General features: G+C 37.3%; 2 protein-coding genes across 6 annotated transcripts in view; one reads left to right on the top strand and one right to left on the bottom strand.

Annotated features, from left to right (window-relative positions):
• The window catches only part of SCRN3 (secernin 3), a 47,518-nt gene extending 24,638 nt beyond the window's left edge, over positions 1-22,880 (top strand). For all 4 annotated transcript variants that reach the window (XM_022570068.3, XM_089916653.1, XM_089916651.1 and 1 more), the window contains 3 exons: positions 4,083-4,245; positions 5,732-5,906; positions 9,315-22,880. In XM_022570068.3, coding sequence (XP_022425776.1) covers positions 4,083-4,245; positions 5,732-5,906; positions 9,315-9,485 — 509 coding nt within the window. In that variant the 3' untranslated portion in view covers positions 9,486-22,880. The remainder of the gene's footprint in view (positions 1-4,082; positions 4,246-5,731; positions 5,907-9,314) is intronic.
• The window catches only part of GPR155 (G protein-coupled receptor 155), a 43,398-nt gene continuing 39,958 nt past the window's right edge, over positions 22,003-25,442 (bottom strand). The window contains exon 16 of one of the 2 annotated variants that reach the window (XM_022570069.2): positions 22,003-24,215. In XM_022570069.2, the coding sequence (XP_022425777.1) occupies positions 23,924-24,215 (292 nt within the window). In that variant the 3' untranslated portion in view covers positions 22,003-23,923. Of the gene's footprint in view, positions 24,269-25,442 lie in introns of both variants that reach the window. The other variant, XM_022570070.2, reaches the window with a different exon arrangement.

Below are 25,442 nucleotides of genomic sequence, written 5' to 3'. Positions count from 1 at the left end.
CCATTAAGTATAGTATTAGCTGTAGCTTTTTGTAGATGTACTTTGTCAACTTAATGGAGTTAAGGTAGTTTTCCACTATTCCTTGTTTGCTGAGAGTTTTTATCATGAATAGATACTGAGGTTTGTCAAATGCGTTTTCTGTGTCAGTTGATATGATTCTCTTTTTTCTTTAGCCTGTTGATATGATAGATTACATTGATTTTCTAATATTGAACAAGCCTTGTATCCTGGGAATAAACCCAGCTTGGTCATGGTATATAATTCTTTTTATATATTGTTGGGTTCTCTTTGCTAATATTTTGTTGAGGGATTTTGCATCTGTATTCATGAGAGATATTGGTCTGTGTTGGTTTGTTTGTACTGTCTTTGTTTGGTTTTGGTATAAGGGTATTATTTGCCTCATTAAATGAGTCAGGACGTGTTCCCTCCTTTTTTATTTTCTGGAAGAGATTGTGTAGATTTGGAGTTAATTCTTCCTCAAATGTTTGGTAGAATTCTCCAGTGAAACATCTGGGCCTGGAGATTTCTGGAAGTTTTAAAGTCAATTTCTTTAAGAGATATAGGGCTAGTCAAATTATTTCATATTGAGTGAGCTTTGGTAATATGTGCTTTTCAAATAATTGGTCCATTTCTTCTAAGTTGTTAATTTATGGATATAGAGTTGTTCATAGTATTCCTTTATCATGCTTTTAATGTCTGCAGGGTCTGTCATGATACCCGTTTCATTTCTGATATTGGTAATTTTGTAATTTGTGTTTTTTTCTGTCAGTCTAGCTAGAGGTTTGTCAATTTTATTGATCTTTTCAAAGAACCACTTTTTGTTTCATTGGCTTTTCTGTTTTCTGCTTTCAATTTCATTGATTTCTGCTTTTATCTGTATTATTTCTTCCTTCTGCTTGCCTTGAGCTTATTTTGCTCTTCTTTTTCTAGTTTGTTAAGGTAGAAGCTTAGATTACTGATTTCTACTTGACTTTTAAGTTTTTTTCTGGATATTTAGTATTTTTTTACTGGTAATATGAATGGAATATTTTTCTATTATGTTTGTTAATTGGTTGGTTTTGATCTATAAGAAAGCTGTTGAGTGTTTTTACTTATTTAATGGGACACCTCATTGATAGTCTATTTTTTTTCATAGTTTTAAAATCTATTCTCTTCGGTTTTTCAGGTAAGTAATTATATGTTAGTGGTCCTATTTTAATTTTCTTGTCGAATTATACTTTGGGGAATATAAACTTTGTACAAGCATGAAAAATTAGGAGGTCATATAAGAAAATTGGGGAGATGTAGATACTTTAAAAAAATGACCTCATTTTAGTCATATATCAGCTGTTTAATGAAGCAAAGATTGCAGCAAGTTGTGATGGATGGTAGGAGGGATGTCCATTTTATCTGAATTTTCAGTCTGATGCCCCAAAGTTACAAGGGTTGCATAAGGAAGCAAAGGTAGTCTTAAACATAAAGATAATCACTGATGAACCATCTATTTATAAAATTAGTCCTCATTCAAATATCTTTCCCAACTTAACACTATCCTTCCTCTTCTTTGCGTCAATATTTTTGTTGATGTCTCTTAATGATTATTAACACAATACAAATAAAATACAAACTGAAAGTCTTACAAAAGATGCAAGATTTCCAGAAGCCCATGAAATTAACATCGGATACTGATTAGGTCACATACAAAGCCACTGGCAAATAAAAAATGAACAGAGAGCTAGACCTATTGACAACTGAAGAAAAACTGAGAGCAGTAACACAACAAAGTGCTTCAAAAGAAAATGATTTGAATATTAAATAATTAAGAATAGATAACTAATAACAACCTGCTGTATAGCACAGGGATCTCGACTCAATACTCTGTAATGGCTTACATGGGAAAAGAATCTAAAAAAAAAAAAAAAGTAGGTATATGTATAAGTGATTCACTTTGCTGTACACCTGAAACTAACACAACATTGTAAATCAACTATACTCCAAAAAAATTTAAAAAAAAGAAAAAAAATAAGATTATTATACAGTAAAAAAAAAAAAGAATTAAGAGAGGGACTTGAGAAACTTGATGAAGTCCTCATATATTTTTGCAATCATTATCTGTATGATCATTCTGCAATAGTCAAGTCGAATTCTCTTACCATTTTGTTGTAAAAATTACACTTGTTTCATTCTTTGTTCTAAGAATTAGCATATTAAAACTTTAACCTAAATTTTGTTAACTATAAGCTTATATAAACTTATTTTTGTATTTTAATTTCATTTTAAAGATCCAGTCAATCCTTTTCCTCCACTACATACCATGAAGTTTTGATTCTTATTTTAAATATGTTGCTTTAAGTGGCTATTTTCTGGTACCAATTTTCTTCTGATAATGAGAATTTCTTGCATTTATTCAAAGAAAAGGTTTCAGACCTGTTCTGAAACTCTTCAGGAGAAATCTTTTTTTTTTTTAAAAAATTTATTTATTTATTTAGGCTGCAGCAGGTCCTAGTTGTGGCATGCGGGATCTTTTGTTTTTAGTTGCAGCATGCAGACTCCTAGTTGTGGCATGTGGACTCTTAGTTGTGGCATGCATGTGGGATCTAGTTGCCCAACCAGGGATCGAACCTGGGCCCCCTGCATTGGGAGCATGGAGTCTTACCAGGGAAGTCCCAGGAGAAATCCTTTTTGAATTGTTAACTGTGGTTACCTTAATTGAAATTGGATCAGGGGACTTTCATTTCTTTATATTCACAGAGCTTTATATCCATGTCTAAATCTATCAATATCTGTCTTTCTGTCTGTCTGTGTCTATCTGTCTATCCATTGCCTAGGACAGTGCCTGGCATTTAATAGGTGTTCAATAAATATTTGTTGAATGAATGAGAACTAAACAGAGAAAATCCCATTCTTGTCTTGAGAGAATTTGTAATCTAATGGCAGAGATATGACCAATACAGACAAAAGATCAGGAATTTATAATCTGATGGCAGAGACAGGACCAAGACAAACAAAAGATAGGACCAATACAGACAAAAGACAGATGGAGAGGAAAAGTTCATTTAAGTTAAGCTTAGTAGTAAGTTTTAATTTGAAGGGTTTTAATGTGATTCAGGGAGAATTGAGTCATAAATTTTGGAGAAGAGAATTATTATCATGTGAGAAGAAGATATTTTGGCTACTTTTGGAGGACTGCATTGTGGAAGGGTAAGATTATTCATCTTGTCGTGAGACAGATCCTAAATCACATCTTTGACTATGGATATATATAGAAAGAAACAGAGCTGTCTGAGGGCATGATTGGCTTTTAAAATTTTTTGGTGGAAATGCCTTCCAAATATGGGATTCTGAGGTTCTCTGTAACCATGGACATGTTGTGTTTGCTAAAGAGATATATTTTCTTCTATTTTTCTCAAAAAAATCTCCTTAAAATATCAAACTTTACCTATGAAAGCAGAAAACAGAATATAACGCCATTTATTTTCATTACACATGATGGACATTTAAATTTTTAAAGTAGTCCAGTGGAACTATGTACATACAAATTCCATTAGCCAATAATGTCTTTTGCCTCCTTCATTCCCACTCAGGTTACAATTCACACTTTCATATGAGAGTATTAATGTCAGGCATAGCAATTATATTACAGGAAAAATAATTTGTTATTTTGTAAAGAACATCTTGTATAATATTGGAAACTAAGCACAATATTCTCTTAATATTTGGTTCCCAGAATGGATAGACTCAGATAATAGTTATTATTGTCATTAGTTAATTGTTAACTACATACCTCTTAAAAATTTTTGGAAGGGCAGTGAGATTGAGTGTATTTTGCATTATTGATTTCGTCTTTTTAGGAAATAACAGATTTAACCTGTTATAATGTTTTGAGATTTTGTATATTTTATATTAGAAAAAAATCTTCCTTGGGACACTGCAGTGAGTCTAACAGTTATGGTACAAGATTTGCTTATAGTCAGTCTTACTTAATTTATACCTAGACCAGTGTCTCATATTATGTATTATCAATAGAGAAAGCAGTTCATAATTGCAGGATACCAACCTGCAAATGCATATGTATTTGATCGTCTTAAAATTCATTTCCCTAGGAAACATAACCTTTGAAACAATGATGGAAATTCTCCGAGATAAACCAAGTGGCATTAATATGGAGGGAGAATTCCTGACCACTGCAAGCATGGTTTCTATTTTACCTCAAGACTCCAACGTTCCTTGCATCCACTTCCTTACAGGGACTCCTGATCCTGAGAGGTAAAGTCACAAAATACTATAAACCAGGCAGGGGGTCAGGGGTAGGGTAGAGTCATTAGTTTGGTGATGATTTTGTCAGGCTAAATTTTTGTTGCACAAATACCACAATAATTTTTGAATGCATTTTCTTTTTTTAAAAAAATTAATTAATTATTGGCTGCGTTGGGTCTTCATTGCTGCACGTGGGCTTTCTCTGGTTGCAGTGAGCGGGGGCTACTCTTCATTGCGGTGCGCGGGCTTCTCATTGCGGTGGCTTCTCTTGTTGCGGAGCTCGGGCTCTAGGCTTCAGTAGTTGCAGCACATGGGCTCAGTAGTGCTGGCTCTAGAACGCGGGATTAGTTACTCCGTGGCATGTGAGATCTTTCCAGACGAGGGCTCGAACCCCTGTATCCTGCATTGGCAGGCGGATTCTTAACCACTGCGCCACCAGAGAAGTCTTTTGAATGCATTTTCTATTCAGGTTTTAGTCTGCCATTTTCCTATGTGTATCATTGCCATAACTATTCTCATTCATATGGGACGAAAATGTTTATAGTTTCTGGTACGCAGTTATTCCTACTCCCTCTTTCCCTAACTATATTTAAAATTGTCAAGAAAAGTAGATTGGGGCTTCCCTGATGGCGCAGTGGTTGAGAGTCCGCCTGCCGATGCAGGGGACGGGGGTTCGTGCCCCGGCCTGGGAAGATCCCACATGCCGCGGAGCGGCTGGGCCCGTGAGCCACGGCCGCTGAGCCTGCGCGTCCGGAGCCTGTGCTCCGCAACGGGGAAAGGCCACAACAGTGAGAGGCCCGCGTACCAAAAAGAAAAAAAAAAGTAGATTGGTTTTCTAATGCAGATTTCAGTATTAAATATTAGATGATGAGTAAGAGTAAAAAGGTTAAATGATCTAGAAAATACATACATGTAAAACAAAATATCAATAGTTCAAGTTATATCTTAAGTAGGATATATACAGACTACCTTGATTTAAATCATTGGTATCTCATAAAACTTAATGCACATTACATTTAGAAGTGATCTTATATTCACTATCTCTTAGTATTATAATCTTTCATATTATTAAAGATATCTTCCAGAAAAAGGAATAAAACTTGTGAATCCCTTATTAATACTGCTGCTTATTTTCATCCCAAATCCTAATGCTCAATCTGTTACATTGAGGATTGTTCTTACCCTCCAACTGTGGAATTTGCAGTAGAAAATGATGAACTATAATTTTACTTGACACTGTTTATATGCCAGGCCCTTTGTTAGGTTCATGGGAATATAAGGCTAAATAAAGTATGATCCCTTGCCCCAAAAGGAGATCCCAGTGTACCAGTGAAGACAGGCATGGGTATAAGTAGTATGACAGGAACAATTAATATGTTATAAATTAGTAGAAATTAAAGGGAATCTTAGAAGATTTAGAATAATGCTGAATATTTTTTTTCCGGCTGAATATTTTTATATCCCCACATACCAAACTTAATACTTTTTCTTCTAGATCTGTTTTTAAGCCTTTCATATTTGTACCAAATATTTCACAACTATTGGACACCAGTTCACCCACATTTGAAGATTCAGTTAAAAAGAAGCCACAGTTTAACATTAAGCCTGACAGAAGACACCTACTCTACCAAAAACATCAACAGGCCTTGGAAATACTAGATAATAAGGAGGTATGGTTAGATTATATCTCTGTTTTATCATTAAGAATAACTTAAAATATGATTCAATCCATATTTTGAACTTTGAAATTTCAGCTTTCTTTCCTTTATATAAAAATAGTTTTAAAAATAGTTTAGATGCTTAGACTATAATAGAGCTATATTATTTTTGAACTTTGGTTTAAAAAAATGGTTAAGAATATATTGCGAATTTAGAGAAATTTAGTATATTAAACATAATAACAATAGCTAACATTTATTGAACACTTATTATACACCAAGCACCATGGTACTGTTACTTGGGATATTTCATTTAATCTTCACAACCACTTTATCAGGTAGTTACTATTTTTTTTTTTTAATAAATTTATTTATTTTATTTATTTATTTTGGGCTGCGCTGGTTCTTCATTGCTGCGTGCGGGCTTTCTCTAGTTGTGGTGAGCGGGGGCTACTCTTCGTTGCAGTGCGCGGGCTTCTCATTGCAGTGGCTTCTCTTGTTGTGGAGCACGGGCTCCAGGCATGTGGGCTTCAGTAGTCGTGGCACAAGGGCTCAGTAGTTGCAGCTCCCGGGCTCTAGAGGGCAGGCTCAGTAGTTGTGGCGCACGGGCTTAGTTGCTCCGTGGCATGTGGCATCTTTCTGGACCAGGGCTCGAACTCATGTCCCCTGCATTGGCAGGCAGATTCTTAAACACTGTGCCACCAGGGAAGTCCCAGGTAGGTACTGTTATCGTTTCCATTTTACTGATAAGAAATCTGAGACTTGGAGAGTTTAAGTAGCTTTCTTAGTGTATCTCACACCAAAAATTACAAAACCTCTAGAGGGGAGTTAACCTGGTCTCTAAAATAATGTTCTTAATCATATACCCTCAGATTAATTTTAATTGAAAGTGACTTGACACCCCGTAGACTTAAAATAATAATTATTATAATGAGTTGAAGTTTTAATAAAAGATAAATGCTTATTATTTTTAAATGTAAGCATAATAAAAGATTAAACACATCACCCACAATCTCATCTCCAGAAACAAGTAGATATATAATTTGGGGGGACAGATAGATTGATGGGTAGACAAATAATTTTATAATGTTCATACCTCTTCAGCCTTCCTGCCCTCTTCTGTCTCTGCCCCAGAGATTAAAAAAATAGATTAGAAGGAAATGGAAGGGCTACCTAAAGGCCTTTCTCAGAACTCTCAACTCATTCCTTGCAATGAAGGAAAAGATTGGTCATCTTATACCTTTTCTCACCTGCTTCTACCAGCTTCGCTTCTGATTTTTATTGCCTATAATAACTTTTACTTTGTGAAGGTATATACATTTACATTCTTTCTACATTAAATGAATTAGATGAATTTTCCTCCCCGGCAATTATTTACTTATTTCCTTTTTCTGTAGTATGTTTACATAGTTGCCCTTGCTTTTCTCTCCCCCACCCCACCCTGGCCCACCCCCGTGCTTATGCTTAAAGCAGAGAGCTCTGTACAGATCCTCTATTTGCTATAGATTCTTGACACTACTGCTTTTTTCTGAGACCAGTTTGTTTTACTTCTGACCTACAGTGTAAACACCTTTTTGTAGCCTAGTGGCATGGAGTGAGAGGCAAGTGTTTTGTTCTAGGAGCCTATTAAGTGCACTGACTAGGGCCCAGTGCACCGGGCCAGAAGTGTCATTCCCTCCATGGGCTTGGCCCATCCTCCAGACTCAGCACAGTGCTGTGAAAAATGATGAGCCCCTGGTTCTTCTTGCCTTTGCTCAAGTTCTTCAGTGATATGTTTCATGAATGTCTGCTCTGGAGGGATTTCCCCTCCTTCCTGAGCAGCCTCTGCACTGCTCTCATTGCTTATGATAGTTCTCAAGAGTTGTTAGCTCCCTTTCCCCCTTAAATACTGCTTCTGGGAGGTGGGTTTTGTAGACTTATTACTAAATGCCCGTTAAACTAAATTAAATTGCTGATTGACATTTTTCTAAGTAATAATGAAATAAAATTTTAAAGCAGTTACTATTTCAGGCTGTATTTAATAGGTATTAAATGTTGATTGACAACATGAAGTAGTGGAAAGACAATGGGATTTGAAGGAAGAAGTGTCAAAGACCTGGGTTCTAGTCCTGGCTCTGTAAATAACTACTTTTATGTTTTAGGGAGAGTCAGTCCTACTGGTAGTTTAGTTAACATTTCTTGATTACTAATGAGGTTGAAAATTTCATATGTTTATTGGCCTTTGTATTTCCTCTTAAATGACTTGCCTATTATTTTCCTTAGTCTGTTTTTCAATTGATTCTTGGTTGTTTTTGTCTTTTGCCTCAGAGAGGCAAAAATATGTGAATAACTTCGTTGTGTAGCAAATTTTTAATCTCAGTTTGTTTATTTAACTTTTTTTGTCAGACAAAAGTTTAAAATTTAATCAGTTCATTTGTTAGTCTTTTCCTTTAAGGCATCTTGATTTCATGCTTCAAAAGGGCTGCCTCACCTCAAAATAAATATAACTTCTGTTTTTTCTTTCAAATACATATATGCATATTTGAAAAAAAAATTAGCTCTTTATCTGGAATTTATTTTTATGGGTGTTATGAAGTAGGGTTCTAACTTCATTTTCCAAAGAGATGACCAATTATTCTAATACCATTTATTGATAAAATACATTTTTTGCACTGATATGAAGTGCAGTGTTTCTTCAGAAAAAATTGCATACAATTTCATACTGAAGTATAGGTCAAAGTTAAGAATCCTTGTTTTGTGGAGTTCTGCCCCGTTATGGCTCAACTTTTAAAAATTACGCTCACTTTCTAGTAACTCTCTTCTTATACACTTCTTCTGTCAGTACCTACCCTCTAACTGATGATGGTAATTCATTAATAACTTAAAAATTGCTCCTTTCTATAAGAATCATGACCTTTTCCCCCCCTTGTTGATACAAGGAGGAATCATAGAGAAAATGACTTTTCTTTTAGTTGCTCTTTCCCTTGAACGTCACTGTTCTAGTTCCTTTGTTTAATCTGATAATGCTGGTTTTAAATGTAGAAGATCCAAATTCATGAAAATATTTCAGCTTCAGTTTTCAGCAACCTTCCCCATCCACAATTAATATCAACTTTTCAATTGACCTGTTATTTGTCTTTTAAGTTTCTTGCTTATAGACTAATACTACATAATTGTTATTGTATTTTCTACTAAAAATAACTAATAGTTTGTGGTTAATAGAGTAACTGAATCTAGAACAATGATTTTTCCCAAAGAATTTCATTCTTTCTTTATCTAAAGAATAGGAGAAGGGGAACCGAACCAGAAGTTGAAACCAGAATGAACAAACCTTGTCTGTAGAGGTGGTTTGGAATTTTGTTAGACTCGTGTGTGTGCATGTGTGCTCATGCACACACGTGTATCTGTGTATTTATTTATTTTTATTTTTTAATTGTTCAGGAAAAAGCCAAAACAATGTTGGACAACATGAGCAAACTGGAGAAGGAACTATTCAAAGAGATGGAATCAATCCTTCAAAACAAGCATCTTGATGTGGATAAAATTGTTAATCTTTTTCCTCAGTGTACAAAAGATGAAATTAGAATTTATAAGCCAAATATTAGTTCTTAGTGATCGCATAAATGGTCAGCAATCTTCCTCAAAATTAGAATCTGTTACATTGGTAAATAATATAAATTAAGTTTGAGCAGATCTGATTATTCTTTAATAGCATTCAGGTGATAGCTTGGCTATTAAAACTACATGTAGCCTTGATGAAATATTGAGAAAGAAAATAACATTGGAATTGGACACATATATCATGGATAGCTGGGTATCACTTTAAGTACCAACTTGTATTTTTTTTTCTAGCCCCAATACCTTTTTAAAAATCACAGTAATTAAATATCCAATTCTGCATAAAGCATGAAACATTAAAATAATGTATACATTTATTATAATTATATATTGTCCTCAAATAATTTTCTGAGTTACAACAGAAAGCAGATTTTTTTTTAGTAATGGAAAATATTGTCTCAACTAATAAATTTTTTGTGCTTTAGGCAAGTATTAGCCAGCTCTAGCAAAATTTTCTAGATTTACACATTGTCTTATTCCAGTCTTTTAATTATGCAAATGTTTTATTAAACTCAGACATGCTCTTTGTCAAGACTTAGCTGACCAGTGAGCTTTTAGCTCTAATTATCTAGCATTTTTTCGCCCATACCCCTTAACAGACTTTTATGTTAATATTTTTAGAAGAGCTTTCCTGGGAGATTAGGAAATGGAATAAGCCAAGACCTTAGGAGATATTATTTTGGTGTCTCAAATCTCTCTCATCTTTTACTTCTGTTCATTCAGTGAAAACAGGAACAGGAATGAGACAGTGGTGATGAAATAGAAATATTAGCATATTATGAACATTAAGAACGTTATAATATATAATATATTATGAACCTTATATATGAATAATAATACCTGTCCAAAGATTATAAAACTCTGTTAAAGGGCTTCCCTGGTGGCGCAGTAGTTGAGAGTCCGCCTGCCGATGCAAAGGACACGGGTTCGTGCCCCAGTCCGGGAAGATCCCACATACCGCAGAGCGGCTGGGCCCGTGAGTCATGGCCGCTGAGCCTGCGTGTCCGGAGCCTGGGCTCCGCAACGGGAGAGGCCACAGCAGTGAGGGGCCCGCGTACCGCAAAAAACAAAAAATAAACAAAAAAAACTTTGTTAAAGTTACACAGGGATTACCAAGTAAGACTCAAAGTTGGAAATATAAACAAAAGAAAACTCCAACTCAAAATAACACTATGTTTTTATTGGTTTCTAGAAATTTCCATTTTAGGTGTTTGATTGCATTATGATATTTATTGGTCACTATCACTGCACTTAGGATTATTACTAAAATAATGGATCATTATATTTAAAGAGTCCTCAGAAATTATTTTTTAAATTCTCTCATAAAAATCATAATCTGCCTGATGGCTCTTGTCTAATGCAGGGCTGCCATTACAAAAGAACACTGTATCAAATGCTCAGTTAATTCTGGTTTGCCTTACATATAATTCAGTGATAGGTTCTTCCTAAATCATGAAGCCCCTTGGGCAACCCCCAAATGCCCCCCCTCTCTTTTTTAATATGTGAGGAAACTAAGGGTAAGCAGTTCATTGATTTATTTAGGCACAGAAACGTGCCTCTCTCTAGGGCCCGCATGTTTTCACTTTCTCCTTTGACACCATGCTAGACCAAACTAGTACCAGGCTCTCACCTGGACCACTGCAGTTAAGTTCTTCTGCACCCATTTTTGCTCTTTATCTTCATGCACATGGGTCACTGCAGCTAGAGTGATCTATTAAAATTTTAAATATGTTCATGAATTTCCCTCCTAAAACTTTTTTTAAAAAATAGACTTTATTTTTAGAGCAGTTTTACGCTTAAAGCAAAATTGAGAAGAAAGTACAGAGTTCCCATGTACCCCTGTTCCTCTGTCCTCCCCTCCACCATCAACATCCCCCACCAGAGTGGTACATTTGTTATAACTGATGAACCTACACTGACACATCATTATCACCCCAAATCCAGAGTCTACATTAGGTTTCACTCATTATACATTCTATGGGTTTGGATAAATGTATAATGACGTGTATCTACAATTATAGTATCATACAGAACAGTTTTACTGCTCTAAATATCCTTTGTGCTCCACCTATTCATCTCTCCCTTCCCCTAACCCCTGGCAATCATCTTTTTACTGTCTCCACAGTTTTGGCTTTTCCAGAATATTGTATAGGTGGAATCATACAGTACGTAGCCTCCTTTTCAGATTGGCTCTTTAACTTAGTAATATGCATTTAAGTTTCCTCTATGTCTTTTCATGGCTTGATAACTCATTTCTTTTTAGTGATGAATAATATTCCACTGTCTCGTTGCTGATATCCACTACTGAAGGACGTCTGGTTGCTTCTCTGTTTTGGCAATTATGAATAAAGCTGCTATAAATATCCATGTGCAGGTTTTTGTGTAGACATGGTTTGAACTCATTTGGGTAAATACCCAGGAACATGAGTGTTGGATGGTGTGGGAAGAGTATGTTTAGTTTTATAAGAAACTGCCAAACTGTCTTCTAAAGTGACTACCGTACCATTTTGCTTTCCTACCAGCAGTCAATGAGAGTTCCTATTGTTCCACATCCTCGCCAACATTTGTTGTTGTCAGTGTTCTAGATTTGGGCCATTCTAATAGGTATGTAGTAGTATCTCACTGTTTTAATTTGCATTTCCCTAATGACATATGATGCAAAGCACCTCTTAATATGCTTATTTGCCATCTATATTATCTTCTTTGGTGAGGAATCTGTTCAGATCTTCTGCTCATTTTAAAAAATCAAGTTGTTAATTTTCCTATTGTGTCTAAAACTGTAAAGAGTCAATGAGATAAGTCCCAATCCTTAACAACTATCAACAAGATCCTGCCAATCTGCCCCATCTATATCTTATTATGCTTTTTTTTTTTTTTTTTTTTTGCGGTATGCGGGCCTCTCACTGTTGTGGCCTCTCCCGTTGCGGAGCACAGGCTCCAGACGCGCAGGCTCAGCGGCCATGGCTCATGGGCCCAGCCGCTCCGCGGCATGTGGGATCTTCCTGGACCGGGCACGAACCCCCGTCCCCTGCATCGGCAGGCGGACTCTCAACCACTGCTCCACCAGGGAAGCCCTATGCCTTGTTTTTTTAAAGTTTCTATTCTGCTCTTTCAGTTCCTTGAATGTGCCCAGTTCCTTCATCATGACTGTACCCTCTGCTTGCACCATTCATTTCATGTGCTTTTAATATAAGTAGTTCTTTCCATCCTTTAGAGTTTTGCTGAAACATGACTTCCTCAGGGAAGTTTTCCCCACTCAAGATCAAGCCTCTTGATACATACTCTGAGAGCCACATGTGATCCTGATCACAAGTGTAATTAAATGTTTAACATCTGTCTCTCACAGCAGAAGAAGCTTTATGAGGATAACAACCATATTTTTTCCCACTGTTGTGTGCTTAATGTTCAACATTATGTCTAGCACAAGCTAGATGCTCAATAAAGATTTAAATTAACATTCAAGGACTGATGGAGAGAATTTACACAGTCCTCTTCTCGACTTGTAAAGTTGAGAAAATTAGCTAGACAATCTATCTGTACAACTTGATAGCCTTTTATAAGGCTGAGGTCAACCTGTTCCCTTTTTCCATATTCAAAATAGGAATAATAACTCCCCAGATAAAGATAAGGATTATTATATTTATAAAACAGCCAATTAATTTATAAAACATTTTGGGAGACTTTCACTCTATAAATCCAATATGGTATTGGGCTTTGGCACTTCAGTGAGTAATTAATACCTTGTGGTATATTTTAGAAAATTTAAGGTTTTCTTAAATTTCATGTGTTTCTTAAGAGTAAAAAACATAGTAGCTGGGGGGACCTTCAAGATGGTGGAGGAGTAAGATGTGGAGATCACCTTCCTCCCCACAAATACAGCAGAAATACATCTACATGTGGAACAACTGCTACAGAACACCTACTGAACGCTGGCAGAAGACCTCAGACCTCCCAAAAGGCAAGAAACTACCCATGTACCTGGGTAGGGCAAAAGAAAAAAGAAAAAACAGAGACAAAATGGGGATGGGACCTGCACCTCTGGGAGGGAGCTGTGAAGGAGGAAGTTTCCATACACTAGGAAGCCCCTTCACTGGTGGAGACTGGGGGTGGGGGTGGGGGTGGAAGCTTCGGAGCCACGGAGGAGAGCGCAGCAGCAGGGGTGCAGAGGGCAAAGCGGAGAGATTCCCGCACGAGGATCGGTGCTGACCAGCACTCATGAGCCTGAGAGGCTTGTCTGCTCACCTACCGGGGTGGGTGGGGGCTGGGAGGGGGCTGGGAGCTGATGTTCCAGCTTCGGAGGTCGGATCCCAGGGAGAGGACTGGAGTTGGCTGCGTGAACACAGCCCGAAGAGGGCTAGTGCGCCACAGTTAGCTGGGAGGGAGTCGGGGAAAAAGTCTGGAACTGCCTAAGAGGCAAGAGACCATTGTTTCGGGGTGCGTGAGGAAAGGGGATTCAGAGCACCACCTAAACGAGCTCCAGAGACTGGTGCTAGCCGCGGCTATCAGCGTGGACATCAGAGACGGACATGAAATGCTAAGGCTGCTGCTGCAGCTACCAAGAAGCCTGTGTGCAAGCACAGGTCACTATCCACACTTCCCCTCCTGGGAGCCTGTGAAGCCCGCCACTGCCAGGGTCCCGTGATCCAGGGACAACTTCCCCGGGAGAACAGTGTGCCTCAGGCTGTTGCAACGTCATGCCAGACTCTGCCGCTGCAGGCTCGCCCTGCATTCCATACCCCTCCCTCCCCCTGGCCTTAGTGAGCCAGAGCCCCCTAATCAGCAGCTCCTTTAACCCCGTCCTGTCTGGGTGGGAACAGACGCCCTCAGGTGACCTACATGCAGCGGCGGTGGGGCCAAATCCAAAGCTGAACCCCGGGAGCTGTGCAAACAAAGAAGAGAAAGGGAAATCTCTCCCCGCAGCCTCAGGAGCAGTGGATTAAATCTCCACAATCAACTTGATGTACCCTGCATCTGTGGAATACCTGAATAGACAATGAATCATCCCAAAATTGAGGAGGTGGACTTTGGGAGCAACTGAAGACTTGGGGTTTGCGTTCTGCATCTAATTTATTTCTGGTTTTATGTTTATCTTAGGTTAGTATTTAGACCTTATTATCCCTGGTAGATTTATTGATTTGTTTTACTCTCTTCCTTTTTTAAAAAAATATATATTTTTCCTTTTTCTCTTTTTGTGAGTGTGTATATGTATGCTTTTTTGTGTGATTTTGTTTGTATACCTGTGCTTTTACCATTTGGGCTAGAGTTCTGTCCGTTTTTTTTTTTTTGGTATAGTTTTTAGCACATTTTATCATTAGTGGATTTGTTTTTAGGTTTGGTTGCTCTCTTTCTTTTTTATTACTTTTTAATTTTAATACTTTTTTAATTTTAATAACTAGATTTTTATTTTACTTTTTTCCTTCTTTCTCTCTCTCTCTTTCTTTCTTTTTTCTCCCTTTTCTTCTGAGCCGTGTGGTGACAGGGCTTTGGTGCTCCAGCCAGGTGTCAGGCCTGAGCCTCTGAGTTGGGAGAGAGACCTCCTGGCTCCAAGTAATATCAAATGGCGAAAGCTCTCCCAGAGATCTCCATCTCAACACTAAGACCCAGCTCCACTCAACGACCAGCCAAACAACTAGAAAGACAGGAATACAACCCCACTCATTAGCAGAGAGGCTGCCTAAAACCATAATAAGGTCACAGATACCCCCAAACACACCACCGGACGTGGTCCTGCCCACCAGAAAGACTAGTCCAGCCTCATCCACCACAACACAGGCACCAGTCCCCTCCACCATAGAGCCTACACAACCCACTGAACCAACCTTACCCACTGGGGGCAGACACCAAAAACAATGGGAACTATGAACCTGCAGCCTGCTAAAAGGAGACCCCAAACACAGTAAGTTAAGCAAAATGAGAAGACAGAAGTACACAGCAGATGGAGGAGCAAGGTAAAAACCCACCAGACCAAATGAAGAGAAAATAGGCAGTCTACCTGAAAAAGAATTCAGAGTAATGATAGTAAAGATGATCCAAAATCTTGAAAATAGAATGGAGAAAATATAAGAAACGTTTAACAAGGACCTAGAAGAATTAAGAGCAAACAAACAATGATGAACAACACAATAAATGAAATTAAAAATTCTCTAGAACGGTCTTCCCTGGTGGCACAGTGGTTGGGGGTCCGCCTGCCGATGCAGGGGATGCGGGTTCGTGACCTGGTCTGGCAGGATCCTGCGTGCCATGGAGCGGCTGGGCCTGTGAGCCGTGGCCACTGAGGCTGCGTGTCCGGAGCCTGTGCTCTGCAACAGGAGAGGCCACAGTGGTGAGAGGCCCACGTACCGAAAAAAAAAAAAAATTGTCTAGAAGGAATCAGTAGCAGAATCACTGAGGCAGAATAACGGATAAGTGACCTAGAAGATAAAATAGTGGAAATAGCTCCCACAGAGCACAATAAGGAGAAAAGAATGAAAAGAATTGAGGACAATCTCAGAGACCTCTGGGACAACATTAAATGTACCAACATTCAAATTATAGGGGTCCCAGAAGAAGAAGAGAAAAAGAAAGGGACTGAGAAAATATTTGACGAGATTATAGTTGAAAACTTCCCTAATATTGGGAAGGAAATAGTCAACTCCAGGAAGTGCAGGGAGTCCCATATAGGATAAATCCAAGGAGAAACACGCCAAGACACATATTAAACTATCAAAAATTAAATGCAAAGAAAAAATATTAAAAGCAATAAGGGAAAAGCAACATATAACATACAAGGGAATCCCCATAAGGTTAACAGCTGATGGTTCAGCAGAAACTCTGCAAGCCAGAAGAGAGTGGCAGGACATATTGAAAGTGATGAAAGGGAAAAACCTACAACCAAGATTACTCTGCCTAGCAAGAATGTCATTCAGATTTGACGGAGAAATTAAAACCTTTACAGACAAGCAAAAGCTAAGAGAATTCAGCACCACCAACCAGCTTTACAACAAATGCTAAAGGAACTTCTCTAGGCAGGAAACACAAGAGAAGGAAAAGACCTACAATAACAAAACCAAAACAATTAAGAAAATGGTAATAGGAACATATATATCAATAATTACCTTAAATGTAAATGGATTAAATGCTCCAACCAAAAGCATAGACTGGCTGAATGGATACAAAAACAAGACGTGTATATATGCTGTCTACAAGTGACCCACTTCAGACTTAGGGACACATACAGACTGAAAGTGAGGGGATGGAAAAAGATATTCCATGCAAATGGAAATCAAAAGAAAGCTGGAGTAGCAATTCTCATATCAGACAAAGTAGACTTTAAAATAAAGACTATTACAAGAGACAAAGAAGGACACTACATAATGATCAAAGGATGAATCCAAGAAGAAGATATAACAATTGTAAATATTTATGCACCCAACATAGGAGCACCTCAGTACCTAAGGCAAATGCTAACAGCCATAAAAGGGGAAATCAACAGTAACACAATCATAGTAGGGGACTTTAACAACCCACTTTCACCAATGGACAGATCATCCAAAATGAAAATAAATAAGGAAACAGAAGCTTTAAATGATACATTAAACAAAATGGACTTAACATATTTATAGGACATTCCATCCAAAAACAACAGAATACACTTTCTTTCCAAGTGCTCATGGAACATTCTCCAGGACAGATAATATCTTGGGTCACAAATCAAGCCTTGGTAAATTTAAGAAAATTGAAATTGTATCAAGCATCTTTTCCAACCACACTGCTATGAGACTGGATGTCAATTACAGGAAAAAAATATGTAAAAAATACAAACACATGCAGGCTAAACAATACAGTATGAAATAACCAAGAGATCAATGAAGACATCAAAGAGGAAATAAAAGAATACATAGAAACAAATGACAATGAAAATATGACAACCCAAAACCTGTGGGGTGCAGCAAAAGCAGTTCTAAGAGGGAAGTTTATAGCAATACAGTCCTACCTCAAGAAACAAGAAACACCTCAAGTAAACAACCTAACCTTGCACCTAAAGTAATTAGAGAAAGAAGAACAAAAAACCCCCAAAGTTAGCAGAAGGAAAGAAATCATAAAGATTAGATCAGAAATAAAAAGAAATGAAGGAAACGATAGCAAAGATCAATAAAACTAAAAGCTTGTTCTTTCAGAAGATAAACAAAATTGATAAACCATTAGCCAGACTCATCAAGAAAAAAAGGGAGAAGACTCAATAGAATTAGAAATGAAAAAGAAGTAACAACTGACAGTGCAGAAATACAAAGGATCATGAGAGATTACTACAAGCAACCATATGACAATAAAATGGACAACCTGGAAGAAATGGACAAATTCTTAGAAAAGCACAACCTTCCAAGACTGAACCAGGAAGATACAGAAAATATAAACAGACAGATCACAAGCACTATTGAAACTGTGACTAAACATCTTCCAACAAACAAAAGCCCAGGACCAGATGGCTTCACAGGCGAATTCTATCAAACATTTAGAGAAGAGCTAACACCTATCCTCCTCAAACTCTTCCAAAATATAGCAGAGGGAGGAACACTCCCAAACTCATTCTATAAGGCCACCATCACCCTGATACCAACACCAGACAAAGATGTCACAAAAAAAGAAAACTACAGGCCAATATCACTGATGAACATAGATGCAAAAATACTCAACAACTAGCAAACAGAATCCAACAGCACATTAAAAGGATCATACACCATGATCAAGTGGGGTTTATCCCAGGAATGCAAGGATTCTTCAATATACACAAATCAATCAATGTGATATACCATATTAACAAATTGAAGGAGAAAAACCATATGATAATCTCAACAGATGCAGAAAAAGCTTTTGAAAAAAAGTCAACACTGATTTATGATAAAAACCCTCCAGAAAGTAGGCATAGAGGGAATTTAACTCAACATAATAAAGGCCATATATGACAAACCCACAGCCAACATCGTTCTCAATGGTGAAAAACTGAAACCATTACCTCTAAGATCAGGAACAAGACAAGGTTGCCCACTCTCACCACTATTATTCAACATAGTTTTGGAAGTTTTAGCCACAGCAATCAGGGAATAAAAAGAAATAAAAGGAATCCAAATCGGAAAAGAAGAAGTAAAACTGTCACTGTTTGCAGATGACATGATCTATACATAGAGAATGCTAAACATGCTACCAGAAAACTACTAGAGCTAATCAATGAATTTGGTAAAGTAGCAAGATAAAAAAATTAATGTACAGAAATCTCTTGCATTCCTATACACTAATGATGAAAAATCTTAAAGAGAAATTAAGGAAACACTCCCATTTACCATTGCAACAAAAAGAATAAAATACCTAGGAATAAACCTACCTAAGGAGACAAAAGACCTGTATGTAGAAGACTATAAGACACTGATGAAAGAAATTAAAGATGATACAAACAGATGGAGAGATATAGCATGTTCTTGGATTGTTAGAATCAACATTGTGAAAATGAGTATACTACCCAAAGCAATCTACAGATTCAATGCAATCCCTATCAAATTACCAATGGCATTTATCACAGAAGTAGAACAAAAAATTTCACAATTTGTATGGAAACACAAAAGACCCCGAATAGCCAAAGCAATCTTGAGAAAGAAAAACGGAGCTGGAGGAATCAGGCTCGCCTACTTCAAACTATACCACAAAGCTACAGTAATCAAGAAAGTATGGTACTGGCACAAAAACAGAATATAGATCAATGGTACAGGATAGAATGCCCAGAGATAAACCCACACACATCTGGGCACCTAATTTATGACAAAGGAGGCAAGAACATACAATGGAGAAAGACAGCCTCTTCAATAAGTGGTGCTGGGAAAACTGGACAGCTACATGTAAAAGAATGAAATTAGAACACTTCCTAACACCATACACAAAAATAAACTCAAAATGGATTCAAGACCTAAATGTAAGGCCAGACAATACAGAACTCTTAGAGGAAAACATAGGCAGGACACTCTATGACATAAATCATAGCAAGATCATTTTTGACCCACCTCCTAGAGAAATGGAAATAGAAACAAAAGTAAACAAATGGGACCTAATGAAACTTAAAAGCTTTTGCACAGCAAAGGAAACCATAAACAAGACAAAAAGACAACCCTCAGAATGGGAGAAAATATTTGCAAATGAAGCAACTGACAATGGATTAATCTCCAAAATTTACAAGCAGCTCATGCAGCTCAATATCAAAAAAAAAAAACCAACCCAATCCAAAAATGGGCAGGACACCTAAATAGACATTTCTCCAAAGAAGATATACAGATTGCCAACCAACACATGAAAGGATGCTCAACAACACTAATCATTAGAGAAATGCAAATCAAAACTACAATGAGTTATCACCTCACACCAGTCAGAATGGCCATCATCGAAAAATCTACAAACAATAAATGCTGGAGAGGGTGTGGAGAAAAGGGAACCCTCTTGCACTGTTGGTGGGAATGTAAATTGATACACCCACTGTGGAGAAGAGTATGGAGGTTCCTTAAAAAACTAAAAATAGAACTACCATACGATCCAGCAATCCCACTACTGGGCATATACCCTGAGAAAACCATAATTCAAAAAGAGTCATGTATCACAGTGTTCATTGCAGCTCTATTTACAATAGCCAGGACATGGAAGCAACCTAAGTGCCCATTGACAGATGAATGGATAAAGAAGATGTGGCACATATATACAATGGAATATTACTCAGCCATAAAAAGAAACAAAATTGAGTTATTTGTAGTGAGGTGGATGGACCTAGAGACTGTCATACAGAGTGAAATAAGTAAGAAAGAGAAATATATATATATATATAAATACTGTATGCTAACACATATATATGGAATCTAAAAAAAAAAAAAAAGTTCTGAAGAACCTAGGAGGAGGAGAGGAATAAAGACGCAGATGTAGAGAATGGACTTGAGGACACGGGGAGAGGGAAGGGTAAGCTGGGATGAAGTGAGAGAGTGGCATGGACATATATACATTACCAAATGTAAAATAGATAGCTAGTGGGAAGCAGCTGCATAGCACAGAGAGTTCAGTTCGGTGCTTTGTGTCCACTTACAAGGGTGGGATAGGGAGTGTGGGAGGGAGATGCAAGAGGGAGGAGCTATGGGGATATATGTATATGTACAGCTGATTTACTTTGTTATAAAGCAGAAACTAACACACCATTGTAGAGCAATTATACTCCAATAAAGGTGTTAAAAGAAATAATAATAGTTGATAAAAGAGTAGCAGGAAAAGAGAGGTTTGGTCATAAAATGAGGTTAGCTAATATTTAATAAGCTCATGATTCCCTAAGGTGTGCCAGGCTCTTTATGAAAGTTATTAGATTTAGGGCTTCCCTGGTGGCGCAGTGGTTAAGAGTCCACCTGCCGATGCAGGGGACACGGGTTCGTGCCCCGCTCTGGGAAGATCCCACATGCCGCGGAGCGGCTGGGCCCGTGAGCCATGGCCGTTGAGCCTGTGCGTCCGGAGCCTGTGCTCTGCAATGGGAGAGGCCACAACAGTGAGAGGCGGCCCATGTACCGCAAAAAAAAAAAAAAAAAAAAAAGAAAGTTATTAGATTTAATAAAGGTGTTAAAACTATGGGAAAAAAATATAGTAGCTGAAATTTAAGTTTTTTCTTAGTCAATCCTTAGATGATGTGGTTTATTATTTACCATTACATAATAAACCAAGGGAATAATCTAATAAATTTGAGTATTTTAGAGAAAGCTAGTTTGATCTTTGATGAAAACATCCATTTACATATTAATTTTCAATAAAAAAATTTGCCCTAGAAATAATTTTGCAGTCTAGAATTTTGGAAAACTAGTTCCTATTTGTAAAATTAGCTCCCAAACAGGTTCAACAGGGTTAGTGTTTTCTCTTTTTGTTGTTGTTGTTGTTTTGCGGTACGCAGGCCTCTCACTGCTGTGGCCTCTCCCGCTGCGGAGCAACAGACTCCGGACGCGCAGGCTCAGCGGCCATGGCCCACGGGCACAGCCGCTCCGCGGCATGTGGGATCCTCCCGGACCGGGGCACGAACCCGTGTCCCCTGCATCGGCAGGCGGACTCTCAACCACTGCGCCACCAGGGAAGCCCACTGTTTTCTCTTTTTAATTGATTTTAGGCTTTTATCATAACAACTGTAGAAATTTATCATCCCATCTTTTCCTGAAAAATGGTGGTAACATTTCTAATCTGAACTGTTTCCAACCATAACTCATTACTGCATTACCTAGTTTAGTGATCTAAAGTAATTTAATATTTTACATGATATGAGGTATGATGGGGCAAAAACCAAGCTGTATTCTACTGCATAGCAAATGTAACATAATAGTTTTACATTATTTTTTGCTTTTAGAAGCTGACTGATCATTAATCGTTATTCCTAAAATGCCAAGCACAGTTTACCTTATTCTAAAAATACTGAAATTTAAATACAAGTTAGGCATGGAATTACTCATTGAGAACAAAGAAAAAGAACAATTGACCATGCTGAAGATTGGTATAAAAGGGGTAGATTTTAATCAAAACAGTATTGGATAATTTTCTCATCTGTGACCCTGCATATTAAAAATTATGAAATATGTGAGGACTCTAATATCATATTGACTCATGAATAAAATGTGTTTACTGAGTGCATAATTGCACAAGGCCTTGTGTACAGATCCCATAGGGTCATGAAGAATAGAACAATCTCAGGAGACCCATTTAAGGAAACATTGAAAACCTATAGAAAAGATCTCTCTGATGGCTTCTGCATTATTCAGATTACTCAAAGAAAATACGTTGGCACTGCAAGTTAAAATAGATATTTTATTGAGAAACTTGCTTTGTCAGTGAGTGAGTAAAAGTTACAAATATTTTTATTTAATAAAATTAGCATATCCTTAATTCTAAAAACATCTCTTAAAAGCTTTCATTATCTGAAACTGCAGATCATTCTGAGTCAGGGTTTTCTTTTAGTGTCTTCCATGGAAAAAGATGCTGCCAATTCCTGTCATGCAAATAACAGAACATGTGTAGTATGACTTGTTCACAAGCAAAACAAATTCCCCACTTGAGTTTGAGTTTCTTGCATGCATAGAATTAATATCTTTATTGCTGTAACTAAAAAATTCTCTTGGTACAGCAATGAGGCTTTATGCTTACTCCTGAGGATTCTAAGAGTTATAATAATGTGGTCATATGTATTTTTTTAAGTTATGTAGCAGACAGTTCTGCTGAAAAACCCCATTCCCCAGTTATAACTTAAAATTGGTATAGGTTAATACTACACACTAATGTGTAATTTACTTGTTAAGTACACTAGGCTTCCATGCAGGTTTTTTTTTTTAATTACATTTTTGTTGCATTAAAAGGGCAATGATTTAACCCTATAAATTATTTTCTAAATGGCTTTTACATATAAGACACTAAAAGTATGAGACAAATATTTGAAACAGTTTTAAATAAGTTAAACCAGTACTAACAGCTAATAATTAAGTAGAGGGCAACATTTAGTAATTTTCAAATTTATAAATTTTTATACATGGACACTTAAAAAAACTAAATTGTAAATGTAAAAATAGGATGTTAGGCATAGAATTTTAAAATCTTGGCTTGAATTACATAGTTTTTTCTTCTCTTTAACTGCAGGGAATAAGGTAATAGGTCATAAGGTAATCTCTGTCCTTCTGCACAGAGATGCTTTGTGCAAACACCAGAAATGATATATCACACAGCAATAATTTTGCTGATAAATTTAAATGGATCTGCTCAAATTATTACTTTTAGTACAAAAGCTAAAGGTTAGACTATACTTCTGTTGATGAATTTTAGAGATAATAATATTTATGGAGGTTCTTATTTCCCTCCTAATGGCACAGATTAGTACGTTGGATAGAAAAGCAAGAGGAGATGAAGCACTTGTTTTTTAAAAAAGTGCTTCTAGTTTTTAATGAGTACTATTTTTCAAGGGAATGGAAAAATAGAATAAGAAGGCCTCTCATAAGAATCAATGAAATCTTTTGCAATAAGTGCAAACTGGTCATAATTTAAGGTCCATATCCTCCCAACAGCTGCCAAATTTGGCAATTTGAAAGAATAGTAAATTGGATATTGATTTTGAAATTACAGCACGCAACTGCAGGAAGCAATGTTTTAAAATATTGGCATAGTTTATAGTAATTATTATATTCATTATCAGAACTTTAAATTTTGATTTGTTTCTCTTTTTTCTAAGTCAATTAACTGTGTGTTTTACATACACATGAAATCACAGAATATTAGCATGGGGTGGAAACATGTCTTGTCAAATTTTACAGAAGAGGCAACTGAGGCTCAGAGAGGTTGTGATTTGCCCAAGGTCCCCTAACTAATAAGTAACAGATCTGGGGCTAGAATATGACTCCATGTGGGCTTGTCTCCTTTATAACTTAGGTCTTAAGGGATGGGGATGAATGCTCAATTTCTTTGTATCTTTCCTGTTGGGGAATGTTTGCATTACTAGCAGGAGGACTCTGTTCAGGACTCTTTTGAAGAAATCTGTAAAACAAGTACTCATCCCGAAATTCATAATTGTTGGTGATATGTTGGATGACTCCCCCTTGCACCAGTTTATCTCCGTATATCACAGCTTCACCACGGTCGGAGGCAAGGCCAACTTCAATTAGCCAGCTCACCAGGTCACAGCCACAGAAGGTCCCGACAGAAGTCTTTGCACCACACCTGTATGTCAAAGGAATGATTCACCCATATGTTCTGTAAATCTGGTATCAGCACTGCATGATGGAGGACAAGCAAGGAAAAATAGAAGGAGACAGGGAAAGACAGCATGACAGTTAAAAGGTGGCAGGGATGAAACTATTCTGAATATAAAGGGTTTATTAAATTACCTGAACCTAGAAAGACCCACCAGAGAAAAACAAAATAGGCCAATAATGCTTGTGAAAACAGAAACACTTAAAACAAATGACTTAGATAATGTAAGTGCATCAACAAATAAATATTCTTTTTAGAGTAGATGGTCTTTTATGGTCAGATGCATTCTGTAGATAGCAATTATATATTTTATAAGTTATACTCAGTTAAAATAAATAATTTAATTGTCTCAGGAGCATTAAATAATATTTTTGCAAACTCTTAAGAAGTGACAATTTTTACTAAATTACTGAGATCAAACTTTTTATTTTCTGCTTATCACAATACCTTTCTTCATGTCCTGAGCAAGATAATCTTACTGATATGTTAGGAATTTGCTCCATTAAGAAGCAGGCAGGGCTTCCCTGGTGGCACAGTGGTTAAGAATCTGCCCGACAATGCAGGGGACATGCGTTCCAGCCCTGGTCCGGGAAGATCCCACATGCCGCGGAGCAACTAAGCCCGTGAGCCACAACTACTGAGCCTGTGCTCTAGAGCCCACGAGCCACAACTACTGAAGCTGCATGCCACAGCTACTGAAGCCCGTGCACCTAGAGCCCGTGCTCCACAACAAGAGAAGCCACCGCAGTGAGAAGCCTGAACACTGTAACGAAGAGTAGCCCCTGCTCGCCGCAACTAGAGAAAACCCACGCTCAACAACGAAGACCCAACGCAGCCAAAAATAAAAAAAATAAAAAAAGAATGACTATTAAAAAAAAAGAAGCAGGCAAAGGGTAAGTGAGATCTGTCTTGCTATAAATCTAAGATTTGTTTTTCATAGTTGTTGACTATATTCCCCACACTGTACATTTCACCCCTGTGATTCATCTATTTTACAACTGGAAGTCTGTACCTCTTAATCTCCATCACCTATTTCTTTCTTCCCCCCGACCTCTTCCCCTCTGGCAACCACTTGTTTGTTCTCTGTATCTATGACTCTGTTTCTGTTTTGTTATGTCTGTTCATTTGTTTTGTTTTTTTAGATTCCACATATAAGCGAAATCATACAGTGTTTGTCTTTCTCTGTCTGACTTA

This window comes from Delphinapterus leucas, chromosome 8 (genome assembly GCF_059928025.1).
Source record: "Delphinapterus leucas isolate spDelLeu-1000000601 "Yukka" chromosome 8, BTC_Dleu_Yukka2, whole genome shotgun sequence".
In the NCBI taxonomy this organism is placed as follows: domain Eukaryota; kingdom Metazoa; phylum Chordata; class Mammalia; order Artiodactyla; family Monodontidae; genus Delphinapterus; species Delphinapterus leucas.
The sequence above is the reverse complement of the archived record's forward strand: the minus strand, read 5'-3'. Positions and strand labels throughout refer to the sequence as shown.